General features: G+C 56.7%; 1 protein-coding gene across 2 annotated transcripts; it reads left to right on the forward strand.

The window, feature by feature from the left end:
- The first annotated feature begins 6957 nt into the window (after positions 1-6957).
- Positions 6958-15020, forward strand: PTOV1 (PTOV1 extended AT-hook containing adaptor protein). 2 transcript variants are annotated; one of them, XM_081807270.1, is made up of 13 exons: positions 6966-7316; positions 9846-9983; positions 10100-10182; positions 10258-10315; positions 10411-10518; positions 11941-12096; positions 12645-12731; positions 12832-12905; positions 12992-13049; positions 13347-13451; positions 14320-14517; positions 14610-14679; positions 14892-15020. In XM_081807270.1, the coding sequence occupies exons 1-12, from the start codon at positions 7146-7148 to the stop codon at positions 14619-14621; spliced, it is 1248 nt and encodes a 415-aa protein (XP_081663396.1). In that variant the 5' UTR covers positions 6966-7145; the 3' UTR covers positions 14622-14679; positions 14892-15020. The 2 variants fall into 2 exon arrangements, with proteins under 2 accessions (XP_081663397.1, XP_081663396.1); XM_081807271.1 differs by lacking the exons at positions 14320-14517; positions 14610-14679; positions 14892-15020 and adding an exon at positions 13883-14205 and having other exon boundaries at positions 6958-7316.
- The last annotated feature ends 49 nt before the right edge of the window (positions 15021-15069 follow it).

The raw sequence follows: 15069 nt of genomic DNA on the forward strand, positions 1-15069 counted from the left end.
CAGACTAGTTTATATTTTTAAAACAGCTTTATTGAGGTATAATTGACATACACAACTCTGCACATATGTAATATACACATGTTGATGAGTTTGGATATCTACATACACCCGTGAAATCACCCGTTCAAGCCAGGTAGACATCTGTCACTTACAGATTTCCTTGTGTCCCTTTGGGTTTCTGGGGGGGGGGTGGGCGGGGGGCTAAGAGCACAAACATGAGATCTACCCTCTTAAATTTCAGCTCACGGTAGAGGATTGCTAACTGTCAGCACTATGTTATACAGCAGATCTCTACAACTTAGATTCAGCCTACTTTTTTTTTTTTTTTAAAGATTTTATTTATTTATTTGACAGAGAGAGAGGCAGCGAGAGAGGGAACACAAGCAAGGGGAATGTGAGAGGGAGAAGCAGGCTTCCCGCTGAGCAGGGAGCCCGATGTGGGGCTCGATCCCAGGACCCTGGGATCATGACCTGAGCCGAAGGCAGACGCTTAACGACTGAGCCACCCAGGCGCCCCTAGATTCAGCCTACTTTACTCGGTAGATTACTCTTTTTCATCTGACAATGTATCTTGTAGTTTATACCAGGGCGAAAAGCCCTCTGTTCTTTTTCATGGCTTCAGAGTATTCCCTGGGTAAATGCCACCATTTTTTAAAGCCCCTATTATGGGTCATATAGGATGCTTCTGACCTTGGTGGGTGCCTGTTTTAAACTGAGACAGAACTGCCAAATTGCTCCTTCCAAAACTATCTGATTAATCACTCATTTGTGGGTATGGATCTCCCTGCATGAGGAGAGGCGAGGCGGGACATGGTCATCTCCATGTAAGGAGGAAGACCTGTGGAGCGTTTGGAACAGTGTGCTGGGGGGCAGATGGTGGCTGAGGGACAGCTGTGAGAAGTGCTGTGGTGACAGGGATGGGAAGGTCCCATCTTGAGTTGATAGCCATGGTGTGCCTCGGGAACGAGGGACAGGAAAGTGAGGTGTTCACTCCTGATGCCCCTCGTCTTTTTCCATCACGTGGGGGGCACGGGCTTCTGCTGAGGTTAATTGGGAACCTGGGCTTGAGACTCCCTCAGCGTGTCCTTGGCTGTGACCTCAGGCTCTTGCCTCCCCGATCCTTGGTTTCTCTATCTGTAGAATGAGGATGATAAGATTGCCATCCTCATGGCGTGAGTTTAAAAGGGAAACGCTAAACGTAGTGTGCAGGAAATATCTATTATTACTGCTTTCCCAAGAATGATCTTTTTTAAAATGAAGTGATCCAGGCTGGCACCTGTTCGGACAAGGAGTCCAACCCACTCCACTGTGCGTGGCTCACGATCAACCAGGTTATTACTGAGAACCTCAAGGAACTTAATAGAATACCAGGAGGCAGCAGCAGGGGCCCGGTTGACCCCGGAGGTGGTAAATTTGCAATGCATTTGTTTGAAAAATATTGATTGGATGCCTGCGAGGGACTGGGGATGAGGCGGTGAAAAGATGGGTGTGGTCCTGCCCTCTGTAGTTGGCAGGAAGCGGCCAGGTTGCTCACCTTGCAGAAGGTTCTCTCCTATCTGTAAGGTGAGGCTCTAATAAAGTGACCTTGAAGGGCCCTGGTGAGAATTTAATAACTAACCCCAGAGTCTAATGTGGGTCAGGCTGTTCCCCCTGGTGGCTGTCCTCCAATAGTAACTCAGGAGCCCCGCTGCTTTGGTTCAATAACCAGCCCCTTCCTTTTGGGGTCTTTGGTCTCCAACTGGGAACAGAACATGGGCATGGAGAGTACACACAGGCTTATATCTGCCTGGGACCAGAAGCGATGGTCCTGACATCACGTTGCTCATGCTTATGCTACCACGGGTGAGAACGAAATCATCCCAATCTCCTCCGGGGGAAGCTGGGACAGGTGGTTTTCTGGTGTGCCCTGGAACGGGAAATGGGGTGTTTAACACGTCACACCACTTCTGTAGAGGCGTGGAAGGCGTTCTCAGGGGGATGTGCACTTGGACCTAGAGTGCTCTGTGCTGGGCTTTTGGGACATCGCTGTGAATAAGCTAGACATGGTCCTTGTCCTTACAAAGCTCCCAGGCTAATGTAGGGGCCACAGATAAGTACAAATCATGATGAGAAAGTTTAAGGAAGAATATATAGAGCCTGAAGAGCACGTGTCAGGCAGACTTTTTCTTTTTTAAAAAAGATTTATTTAATTTTATTTCGGGGGGAGGGGAGAGAACTAGCATGGTGGGGGAGGGGCAGAGGGAGAGGGAGAAGCAGGCTCCCCGCTGAGCAGGGAGCCTGACATGGGGCTTGATCCCAGGACCCTGAGATCATGACCTGAGATGAAGACAGACACTTAACTGACTGAGCCACCCAGGCATCCCCAGACCGTTTTTTAAAAAAACATCATTTTGTAATTGCAAAACTAAAAAACAAAGAATCTTCAGGACAGAGATCTCTTTACTCCCATTTTGTTGTGTGAAGCATTTTTATTTGTCCGTGTTGCCTTTGTGTTCTTGTCTGTGTCACATACACATCCACCCCATAGGTACTGCCAATTTGCCCTTTTAGTAAACTCAGTCAGGTTGGTTAAGTGGGGTTATTTGAAAAGGACATTTATATGTCAGGATGGGCTGGGCTGGGCTGCAAAAACAACTTCCAAATTGCAGTGACTTGAAGTAGCAAAGGTGGGTTTTCTCCCTCCTGCTACATAGAGGGTTGCCTTGGAGCCGCTGCTGATAGATCTTGAATATTGCCAGAAGCATGGGAAAGGCGTAGGGAGCTCTGGGCTTGCGCTAGTAATTAAATGCTCCAGACCGGATTCACATATGTCATTTTGCTTGTATCTCACTGGCCAGAATTCATCACATGGTCCCACTGGACCATAATGGGGTCAGGAAGTGCAATCCTTTTCATTGCTGGGCAAAGTGGAGTTCGAAATATATGGCAGATAGCACTAATGAGCATCTGAACACTTTAAATGTTTTGTTTTAGCCAAGCACTTTTTAAAAAAATATTTTATTTATTTGACAAAGAGAGACAGCGAGAGAGGGAACACAAGCAGGGGGAGTGGGAGAGGGAGAAGCAGGCTTCCCGCCGAGCAGGGAGACAGATGTGGGGCTCGATGTGGGGCTTGATCCCAGGACCCTGAGATCATGACCTGAGCCGAAGGCAGATGCTTAATGACTGAGCCACCCAGGCGCCCCTAACCAAGAACATTTAAACAGACATTCTTCTCTTTGTGTAGGACCAAGACCTTTTTTTTAAGTGTTGGTCTCCCATTTATCATACAACATTATAATCTTGTAAAAACTACATCCACAAAGCACAAGTCATTTATAATTTCCAGTGTTTTGTCCTTCTTTTTTTTTTTTTTTTTTAAGATTTATTAATTGGTGCGCCTGGGTGGCTCAGTCGTTTAAGCAGCCCAACTTGAATTTTGCTCAGGTCATGATCTCATGGGTCATGGGATCAAACCCTGTGTCAGGTCTGAGCACAGCAGGGAGTCTGCTTGAGATTCTCTCTCTCCCCCTGCCCCTCCCCCGACTTGTTCTCACAAATTCTCAATCTCTCTCTAAAGTCAATAAATCCTGCTGGAAGCGGAGGAGGGGCAGAGGGAGAGGGAGAGAGACAATCTCAAGCCAACTCCCCGATGAGCTCAGAACCCGACTCGGGGCTCGATCCCATGACCCATGAGATCATGACCTGAGTCTAAATCAAGAGTCAGATGCTCAACCAACTGAGCCACCAAGGCGCTGCTGTTTTGTCTTTTTTTTTTTTTTTTTAAGCAACTCACTTTAATTTCTCCAATGCGGGCAACCTGCTCTCCATATAAACAACTCTCTTGCATTAATATTTTATTGGTTTGATAGGATTAAGTTATTAACTTAAGGGCAACTGGCATAAACAGGTTTGGTAGCAGACCGCTACTTTGCAGGAAGCGTACAGCATCCCAGATGGGAGCAGAATTGCTTAGTCATACCAGCCTGCTAGCCTGGACGGCAGGTTTCACAGATGAAATGGGCAGCTGTCTTTCAAACTGGCACATGGGGTAAGCCAACTGGCTTCAGAGGGCTGTACTGTAATACGACTTAGAATTTCGGCCTACGTTTTTATTTCACATCCTGGGATGTTTTCATTTTGCTCCCGTCGGAGTGTATCCTCGCACAGCTTTCTCTCTGCTTATACAATCCTGGGAATTCGTGCCCACACATGTGTCCTGATGGGAGCCAAAGGATGATGGAGAGCAGGAAGGATGTGGAAGAGATCAGTCTGGATAGAACAGCAGGGGTCCACCATGCGGGCATTAGAGGAAATTTGTGTTGAATTCTAGGGGGACTGGGAAGCCACTAGAGTGTTTTGATTAGCAAAGGGAGAGACATGGCGGCAAGAGTTAGGAGGGTGTTATCTATTCAAGAGATTGTGAAGTCTTAGACCAAGGAGAATGGTGAGAAATGAGGATTTAGGGAGATTAAAGAGGCTTCTGTCCCTGTGGTTCTGTCTCCTTCCTGCTGCCAGTGGTCGGTTGTCCTGACGTGGGTGGTTGTCAGGGGTCTGGAGGTAACTGTTGATATCTAACTTATGGTCTGGGTCCAGAGAGCACAGACTCCATTTGGTCACAATCCAAGTCAGATTTGGAACTCAGGGCTGCGCAGGTGGCTTCGTGGGTGGGGGCATCCTGGCTCAGGGCTTCTCCTGTTTCACGGGCCACCCCTCTGTCTCATTAGCTGGTTGCTCCTCAGGACTCTCACCTCTAAAGGGATTGAGTGTCCTGGACCCTATCTACACACATGCTCTTTGTGATCTCAGTGTCTCATTGATTCGAGCACGGGAGACTCCTGAAGTTCTATCTCCAGACTCCCCTATCCACATTGCTTAGTCGACATCTCAAAATTAACACATCACAAACGGAAGCAGGGATTTCCGCCTGCCCCCAGAGTTGGCTCCCTTTCACTAAGCAGCATCCCTGTACAGGCAGACACCTTGGCCTCATCCTTCCCTCCTCTTTCTCTCACTCTCTACACAAGTCCTTTGGGCTCCAGCTTGAAATGAATTGTGTAAACGACTACCTCCACTGTGGCCGCCCTGCCTGCGTCCATCCCATCTGTGCCTCCTGTCTGGATTATTAGCACAGTCTTCTCTCTGCCCTTCTGCTTTCATTGCTCCCCTTCCATCTTATTTTCAACACGGCAGGCAGGGGAATCCTTCAAAAAAGATTTAAATATTTCAAAGGTCATTTTTCAGTAGGCAACATTTGCATATGGTGAGAATTCCAAATAGTCCAAGAGAGTAAACTGACTCTCCCTTCTACCCCAGTGGCCCCATTCCCTCAGTCTGCTGCCTTCTCTCCTCAGAGGTGACTGTGGGTCCCACCTGTTCCAATAGACTTATAGAGATACTGTGTGCACGTTTCTATGCATTCTATGAACGATCTGTTCAAAAGTAAGTGAGTCTGTGTCACCCCCTTGTTGAAAACCTTCCAGTGGTTCCCCAGCAAAGTGAGATTAAAATTCAAATTCCATCCCAAGGCCACAGGACTCTGCTTGTGGACCCCAGCATCTCCCCATTTCCACTGCTCTCCTCCACCCTCAATCCGCTCCAGCTACGCGCACTTCCCTTACTCTCCTTCCACTCTCAGGATTTGTGCCCTTGCTGTTCCCTCATCTTAGGACTCTTCCAGCCCAAATAGAATGACCCAAATAAAGGTCACTTCCTTGGCTCCTCATGGTCACCATGCCCTTGTCCTGTGCATTTGCACTATTTGTAACACTTATCCCAAATTGATTGTCATCTCCAGTGGATCTTGGTCTCTGTGAGGGACCCAGTCTGTTTTGGTCATCACAGTATACTCACTGCCCGCGCATACTGGAAATAGTAGTACTCATAATGATTTTTAAAAAGGTTTTATTTTAATCACCTGGTGTTCATCACAATGACTTTTTTTTTTTTAAGAAAAAGAAAAGTTAACATTTAAGTCGTTACCATGCTGAGTACCGATCCTACTACTTTAACTCATTTAATCCTTATAACCTCTTTACGGGTACCCGTTATCCACGATTCAGAAACAGGCAAATTTAAGCAAGAAATGTTACACAACTTCTAGTAATTGAATACGCAGCCATGCAATAGGTGAGTGAATGAGTGAATCAATGAACGGCCCTGAGAGGCGGGCGGCTTAGCCGGAGGAGGTACCTAGGGCGGTGGGCGGAGCCTAGGGTGCGGGGGCCAATGGGCGCGCAGCAGTGACTCGCGGCCTCTCTTGGGAACCCTGGCCCCGCCCAGGCCGCGCGGGGGCCGCTGGGACTTGTAGTCTCCCGCCCACCTAGCCACGTCACTGCCTTCAAACATTAAGTCCTCCCCTGGTGCAAGGTATGATCTGTATCCCCAAACTTCTAGGTAGGTTCCTTTACCCCCAGGCCCACTATTCTTTTTTTTTTTAAAGATTTTATTCATTTATTTCGCAGAGAGAGAGAACAAGTAGGCAGAGAGGCAGGCAGAGAGAGAGGGAGAAGCAGGCCTCCCGCCGAGCGGGGAGCCCGATGCGGGGCTCGATCCCAGGACCCCGGGATCATGACCTGAGTCGAAGGCAGCGGCTTAACCGACTGAGCCACCCAGGCGCTCCTCCACTATTCTTTATTCCTCCTCTTCCTGAGGTGTGTTGGTGTAGTCTCCCGGCTCCGCGGGTCCGGGACTCAGGGTAGGGTCTCTTGGTATCCTGTCCCCCAGTCCGTAGCCAACTTGGTATCGCCTTCTACGTTCATCAATCCCCCCCGCACTCTTCGGTGTGGCCGCTCCCGCCACACCCCCCTGAAGCTGTTGCTCGCACGTCCTCTCAGTTCCTCCCCCTGTAGCTCGAGCCGCCCAGAGTATCTCCCAATGGCCGTGTTCCCCGCCCCACACACCCTCTCCGTTTCCTGAGGCTCCCCGGCCCTATTTTGGTACAGCCCGGCCACGCCCCCTCGCGGACGCTCTTGGTACGCGCCGCGCTCCCCCGCTCACCGCAGTGGTTTGGCCGCGGCGACCCCTCTCCGGCGGCGCGTCCCTCGCGCGTGGTACAGCCCAGCCCGTCTCCCCCGAAGCCGCGCGCCCGCGCCCCTCAGTCGGTGGAGCCCGCAGCCCCCCGTGCGGCCCGTGGCAACCCCCAGCCCACTCGGCCTGCGCCCGCCATGGTCCGTCCGCGCCGCGCTCCGCACCGCTCCGGCGCTGGGGGCCCCCTCGGGGGTCGCGGTCGCCCCCCGCGGCCCCTCACGGTACGCGCCGCCCGCTCGCGCTCCTGGCCGGCCAGCCCCCGCGGCCCGCAGCCGCCGCGGATCCGGGCCCGCTCGGCCCCTCCCATGGTGAGCCCCCCGCCTTTTTTCCAGAGCCTTCCACGGCCCCGCCCCCGCCGGCCCCTCCCCCGGGCTCGGGTCTTTGTCCACGGCCCCCTCCTCTCTGGGGTCTCCGTTTGGAGCCGGGTTCCCTTGTGGAGACCCCCCGGGTGGTATGCGCCGGGCTCTTCCCTTTGTTGCGCGTTTGGGCTGGGGTGGCGGGGGTGGGGTACGGGGGCGGGGAGGGCTCAAATTACTGCTGACTCCGCGTCCCGATTTGAACGCGGGGTGGGGGGCGGGCGGGCGCCGTGCACGCTTGTTTTTCCAATTGGAAAGTTGGGTCTCTCTTCGGGCAGGAAATCTGGAAATGGGGGAGGGGGCTGCGGGGCCGCGGCGAGAGGGGCCCGCGTCTTTGCACTCGCGTGCTCAGGTGTTGCGCCTGGGGGTGTTCTTCTCCGGGCCCGCGCGCCGAGGATTGCACGCCCGCCCAGATGTGGGATGCACTTACGGAGTGCAACAAGCCCAAACGTAAACATCTGGCTTTGCAGGTACATTAACTACACACACTTCCCCGGACCCAAAATACGCACGCAAAAATGTTCAGGCGTACCTAGAATAGTAAAACTGCACATCCTGACGTTTCACGCTTGCCCAGATGTGCGTTTTGCCCTAGGCTGGCTCTGGAGTTCGCTTCTTTCGTACACTGCCCCGTCCTGTGCATGGCATGCAGCTGGGGCAGCCCCACACAAGCCTTAGACAGGCTTCCTCGTATCTTAAACTTAGATACCAAGTTTCTAAAGACCTCCCAAAACTTACACATACTTCTTTGCTCCACTGGCTCACCCCTCTAGTTCAGCAGTCACGTGTAGTTCAGAAGCGTTTCCTGGGTCTTTAAACGTGCATCCTAAGGAAACAGGCTTCCCTGTGTAGTAAACAGTTCACATGTCAGAGGCACAGCCAAATTTTGCACACACTTGCCCAGCTGGGAGATTTCCTTTAGGATTGCCCTTAAGCCTAGTCCCTCACCGCAGTCCTCCACTTTGATGTGCCCGCCTTGTTGTTGCAGGTAGACCTGAGCTTTTAGATAAGCGTTACTGATCTTTACATTTTAGACCGAAACATCTTTCAGGTCCTGCATGGTCAGCTTGCCCTCCCAGACAAAGCAGTCTTTAAAACACATGTGCCTGCAGTTTACGTTGTGCTGGATCCTTAAGCGCATTCACCGGGATCTGTAAAGGCCTTTCAGCTGTGTGCTCTAAGTACCTCTTCTCAGATGTTCTATGCCCCACCTGTGGCACCTACAAACCCAGGGCTTCAACGCCCATCCTGCATCTCAGACACAGTCTGGCCCTGAACGCCTACCAACACGTTCCTACAGCAAGATGCTCTCTGGTTTTCTTCCTGATACCATTGCCCAAATTCCAGAATCACCTGCCCAGATGGAGGACGTGCTGGTTCACGTTTTTTGTTTTTTTGGTTTTTTTTTTACTTTTTAAGCCCTCACAAAATACAACTTTTCTTGCCTGTCTTTCTGGGACAAAAGACATCTGTGTGCTTTATAGGAAATGCAGAGGATACCCATTAGTAGTAAGATGAAAAGTAACAACTGTTACAGTTTCTTTTGCTGCTTGGAAGCATTTAGGAGTGAGGTTTTCAGGGGTTTCTTGGTGCCAGCTTGTTCCAAAGCCTTCCCTTGTTTGCTTTGAGATGTTTCTGGTTTTTTTTTTTTTTTTTTTTTTTAAAGATAGCTGTTAGAGTGCCCTGTGAAGAGTAGAATGTGGAGCTTTCCTTGGCTTTATTGCTGGAACGTTCTTCCGGTGTTCTGCAAACGCTCTCGAGATGTTGTGTTTGAGATCCCTCCAGGTGTTACACTCCCTGTTGCAAAAGTCTCCCTGCTTCCCTGGATGGTTCTGTTTGCTTCGCTTTACCTTCTCCACCCCGAGGTCACCCTGGTGTGGTTGCAACATGAGGTCTGCAAGGGCAGGAAGGCCTGTGACCACCTGGAAGGGTTGGAGGGAGCTAGAGGGGGAGGGTCCAGACTTCCTCTTGAGGGCCATGCGGAGCTTTAGAAGAATTTTGAGCATGGGCGCGTTGGGGCAAACCAGTGTGCCAGGCAGCCAGTCACAGTCCGAGCTGGCCTGTGCCTTGTAGGAGCTTCGAGGAGACCCTGGGCCCCCAGAGAGCTGGTTTCTGAGTTGGGTTGGGACAGAGGGACCAAGATTGCTCAGGTCAGGGGCGTGAGTGGATGGCATCTCCTGAAGGGGGGTGGGATGGCATTCCAGGCCAAGAGCGCAGCTGGAGCAAGGTCTGGAGGGTGATGGGGACCAGTGTTGAAGTGACAAGTGGGATCTGGGGGGCTCGGGTTCTGGAGTAGTGGCAGGAAAAGGACGTGGAGGTCAGCTACTTGAGGTCTTAGCCCCTGGGACAGGGGGTGTGGATGTGGTCCCAGGAGTTTCTGAGCAGGGGATTTGAGTCCGAACGTTGGGATGTATGTTGGGAGGGGACAGCCTGCCCTTGCGGGTCCCTCAGCCTCAGTTTCCCCGCTCCCCTCTGCTACAGCAAGGTGCTCGGGTCTTTGGCGCCTTGGGTCCCATCGGGCCCTCCTCGCCTGGGCTCGCCCTCGGGGGCCTGGCTGTAGGCGAGCACCGGCTCAGCAACAAGCTGCTGGCCTGGAGTGGCGTCCTTGAGTGGCAGGAGGTGAGCTGTGGCCAGTCCCCTTGTGAGTCCCCGTGGGGGCTGGGGGCTGGCCCTGCGGGTGGGGCAGGCCAGGGCATCTCAGTTGTGTCCAGTGACCCCTCCCGCTCCCGCGACAGAAGCGCAGACCCTACTCCGACTCCACGGCAAAGCTGAAGCGGGCCCTCCCCTGCCAGGCCTACGTGAACCAGGGCGAGAACCTGTGAGTAGCGGTGGGCGCGTGGGGGGTGGGCGCGTGGGGGACGGCGGGGCCTCCCCTGACCTCCGCCCCCTGCAGGGAGACCGACCAGTGGCCCCAGAAGCTGATCATGCAGCTCATCCCGCAGCAGCTGCTGGTAAGACCCGCCTCCGGCCCCCCGCGGCCCGCGGCCCGCTCCCCGCAGCCCCCTGCCCCCCGGCAGTGACCCAGAGGCCCCATTGTTGCCCGCAGACCACCCTGGGCCCCCTGTTCCGCAACTCCCAGCTGGCTCAGTTCCACTTCACCAACAGAGACTGCGACTCTCTCAAGGGGCTCTGCCGCGTGATGGGCAACGGCTTCGTGAGTACAGCGGCCGGGGAGGGGGGTGGGGGGGCGGCGGGGGGGGTGCCCGAGCACAGCAGGAGGCAGGGGCCCCAGGGGCACTTTTTCTCTGTGGCCTTGGTGAGTGAGGGTCTCCGGTAGAGCAGGGCCTACAGGAGCGCCCCTGCCTCCGGCTCCTGGAGCTCGGCCAGCGCTCGTCGGGGATGCGAGTGAGTAGAGGGCCCCGCTGGGTCTCTGGGGACCCAGGAGCCTGTTTGGGACGCAGCACGTGACAGGGACCTACTGACGGAAGGCGGCGGGAATACTCTGTGATGCTCTGTGCTGGGGCCCTCTCCTCCTCTGGCAAGTGGGGCTGACAGCGGGACTCAGTCCCTCGGGCTGTTAGAAGTTTGCGGAAGGTGCTCGCGGCAGCGATTCGCGCGTGTGGCAAACGTCCTGTAGCCACGGGCTGGGGCGGCTGTGGGGCTGGGCAGCCGGGAAGCGAATCTCTGCGTGGTCTCTGCGGCCCCCACGGTCTGGGCCTCCTCTGGACTCCGGTTTCGGCATAGGAGTCTGGCTGTGGAAGGGGACAGGGGCCAGCACAGGGGGGACATGCGATGAGAGCAGGTTGTCTGCCTAGGACACCACGGGACTCAGCTCTGGGGTCCCCTCTAGTCCCTGGTCCCTTTTGGGACCAGCACCCGCTTCCCTCTTCCATCCTCCTGTCTCCAGGTGCTGGGTGGGCCATGACCTGCAGTGTGCAGGCAGGTTCCCGTCCCGTTGGGCTGGACAGACCAGGGGTTGTCTGCTGCGGGGGCTCTTGCCCGACGGGGCCCTCAGGCTGTAGGGAAGGCCGATGTCTGCCCGCTTCCTGTGCCACTTGGCACGTCTCACTGCTGGTCCTACTTGTAGCTCTGGGAGGACTGGCTGCACACGGGTCCAGGAAGGTGGGGGACAAGCTCCCTGAGCAAGTGGCCCCTGGGTGACAAGAGATGGCAGGCTGGTAGCCTGGGCATTCTCCGAAGTGCACGCCCCTTCGTCCCAACAGCCCTGACGGAGGGCTCTGTCAGATTCCTGGTTTCCCAAGTCCCACCGAGGAGGCACTAGGATCTCACGTGACAGACGTTTATGTGGCGCTGACTGTGGAGGTTACTGTGAGGCCATTTTACAGGCGGGAAAACTGAGGCCCAGGAACATGAGGCGACTGGCGTCAGGTCACACAGCTGGGAGGAAACAGAGCTGGGTTTGTGCCCAGGGCTTCCCTGGAAGCTGTTCTGGCCCGGTTAGCAAAGGCAGGTCCTGCTCTAAGGGACGGGACTGGCCTCAAGGGGGACATGGGTGGGAGAAGGCGCCCTCACAGGATCCTCACACCTCAGAGGTGACCCCAGACTCACGCTCAGAGGGGTGTCTGGCCCCTTGACAATGCTCTGGGGTCCCTGATGTCCTGTTCCCCTCCCCCAGGCGGGGTGTATGCTCTTCCCCCACATCTCCCCCTGCGAGGTGCGGGTGCTCATGCTCCTGTACTCGTCCAAGAAGAAGATCTTCATGGGCCTCATCCCCTACGACCAGAGCGGCTTCGTCAACGCCATCCGGCAGGTCATCACCACGCGCAAACAGGTGGGCTGGCAGCGGCCAGGCCAGGCCTCGGGTCCCCGGGCAGCGGGCATGTCAGTGAGGCTTGGAAGAGCACAGGGCGTCATGGAGGGCGGTTCCCGCCGGGAGGGATGCCCGTGTGGAGCGGGGCAGGGACATGGCTAGGCAGGCTTGTGGGGAGCACTGCGTGTGGCTGGAGGGCTCTGGAGGGTGATGGCGTGTCCTAGCTCACCTGACCTACGAGTTACTTGTGAATACTATCTCCCTTCCCCCTAGTGTCCCTGTTTGTGCAACAAACTGTAGGGCTGTCCGGTTCATAAGAGGCAGACCCTGTGGGGTTGCTGCCCCAGGTTGAGCATCTGAGACTTGTTCAGGGCATTTGGGAGCCATGGGAGGTCTGTGAACAGGTGAAGGGTAGGACCAGCATTGGGGAGTTCTCTGGGGCAGTGGACAGACTGGAGGCTGAGGAGCTGGAAAGGCTGGGGCGAGGGTCTTTAAGGCGGGGCTGAGGTTTCCCAGAAGCCTCCTCTGGGGCGCTCGCGGGCACCAGCCCCCCTTTCCTGCTTCCGCAGGCAGTGGGCCCTGGTGGTGTCGCAGGCCCAGTTCAGATCGTCAACAACAAGTTCCTGGCGTGGAGCGGCGTCATGGAGTGGCAAGAGGTGAGTCCTGGGGGGACCTGGGTGACCTTGAGACCAGCACATCCTCACTGACTGGGGTGCCTCCCCACTCCTGATGTCATCCTCTTCCTCTCCCCAAAAGCCCAGGCCTGAGCCCAACAGTCGGTCCAAGAGGTGGCTGCCCTCGCACGTTTACGTGAATCAAGGGGAGATCCTGTGAGTATGGGGCAGGGTGAGGTGGGGCAGAGGCAGGGTCCCGGTGAGACCCGGCTTCCTGACCCTCATCCCCTCGTGCCCCACAGGAGGACTGAGCAGTGGCCGAGGAAGCTGTACATGCAGCTCATCCCGCAGCAGCTGCTGGTGAGTGTGACGGGGGCCCTGGGCCTGCCACACCTGTGCCACGGCCACTGTAGACCTTGGGGCCACGGGCTGCTGGATGGAGACCGTTCTGGATCAAGAGACGGCATGTGCAAGGGCCCTGTGGCCGGTGGCTGGCCTGTGTGACAAGTGCAGGCAGGCAGGTGTGGAGAGCAGCTCCCGGGGGGTGGGGCACCCCCCACAGGACCTGTCCGAGGTCGTAAGTAGGTGCCACCACGGTGTGGGGACCGCACGGAGGCAGGGTTTGTGCATCATGGAGCTGCCCCGGCTTTCCCACAGACCACCCTGGTGCCGCTGTTCCGGAACTCTCGCCTGGTGCAGTTCCACTTCACCAAGGACTTGGAGACGCTGAAGAGCCTCTGCCGGATCATGGACAACGGCTTCGTGAGTGGGGCGCGGGCTGCTGGGCGGGCTGTAGGAACTAGGAGGTGAGGGACAGCGACCGTTTCTCTGCACCAGCCGGGGGAGCGCCGTGGTGGCCCCGGTGACTGCAGGTTGGCCTTGTGCTTGGACGCCTGCTGGCTCCCAGTCCACGGACTCCGCTAGGGATCTGCTGTCCTGATCGCATTTTACAGATGGGGAAACCGCGGCCCAGAGGCAGGCCCAGGGTTAACTCAGAGCCTGGAGGGGCTGATGCCACGGAGCGCGGACCCGCTGCTCCCAGGTCCTGCCGCCTTCCGCTCTCCTTGGGGACGGGGCGCTGCTGTCCCTGCCGGTGTTCCGGCGAAAGCCCGAGGCTCCCGCAGGCCCCTTGCCAGGCAGGGAGGTCTGTCTGCTTCCTGCCGGAGCTCTCAGAGCGCTGAATTATGTTCCAGTGGGTCTTGGCCTCAGTTTCTCCCATCTGCGAGGTGAAGCGGGTTGTCCTCCGGGGCTCGTGGAAGCGCAGCTGTCGCTGCACCAGGCCAGTGTCCGTGCCGCGGCCGGTCCAGTCCCAGCCATGCGTGCGTGTGCCTTGAGGGGAAGGCTATGTGTTGGGCACTAGAAGTCTGCCTTTGTGCAGGAGACCCTGCAGGTGCCCCCCCCCGCCGGCCCTGGGCTCGGCTGCGGGCGCGCTCGGGCAGGGCTTCCGCCGGGCCCCTCCGCCAATCCGGGGCTGCGCGTGGGGGGGCCTGTGCGTCTCGCGCAGCCGCCGGGGCCGCTGCCCGCTGCTGGGTGCCTCCGTGCAGCGGCCCGCGTGCGGGAGCCCCTGTGGCTCCGGGTGGGAGCGTGCGCGGCCCCGCCAGGCGCCGACCCCCCGCTCCGCGCCCGCCAGGCCGGCTGCGTGCACTTTTCCTACAAGGCGTCGTGCGAGGTGCGGGTGCTCATGCTCCTGTACTCGTCCGAGAAGAAGATCTTCATCGGCCTCATCCCCCACGACCAGAGCAACTTCGTCAACGGCATCCGGCGTGTCATTGCCAACCAGCAGCAGGTCCTGCAGCGGAACCTGGAGCAGGAACAGCAGCAGCGGGGGGTGAGGCGGTGGGCGGGGCTCTCCTCACCCCTGCCCCCGCCCCCCGGCCCATCCCCCTGCTGACGCCTCCTCCCCGCCTTCCTCCCCCACAGATGGGGGGGTAGTGGCCGCCCCCAGGCTGGGCCTCTCCAGGAGTCACAGACGAGGCCCCTGCCAAAACTGGTGAGTGGCTCGGGTTGGGGGGCAGGGCGGCTCGGATGTGTCTGGGGTTTCGGAAGGGAGAGTGTGACCCTGGCCTTGAGAGCGGAGAGGCATGTCGTTCCCGCTGGTCCCAGGAGGTGCCGGAGCTGCGGTGTCCAGGCTGGGGGAGGGGGGGGCACCCCAGGGGGCGCTGGGAGGCCTGGTCCAGCCCCTCACTCTCCTCCTGCCTCCAGGTCAGATGCTTCTGAGCAGGGGCCCCTGGGGATGGCAACTCTCCAGCGAGATGGAGGACCGCGGCCGGAGAGGTCTCCAAGGACGGTCCCCACCCCTGTACGTGTCCCCAATAAAGTCTTTTAAAAGCCTGTTGGCTACTAGGCTCCTGTCTAGATGCCTTGGGGGGGGGGGGGGGGG

This window comes from Leptonychotes weddellii, chromosome 16 (assembly GCF_054177405.1).
Source record: "Leptonychotes weddellii isolate Sample4059 chromosome 16, ASM5417740v2, whole genome shotgun sequence".
Taxonomy (NCBI): domain Eukaryota; kingdom Metazoa; phylum Chordata; class Mammalia; order Carnivora; family Phocidae; genus Leptonychotes; species Leptonychotes weddellii.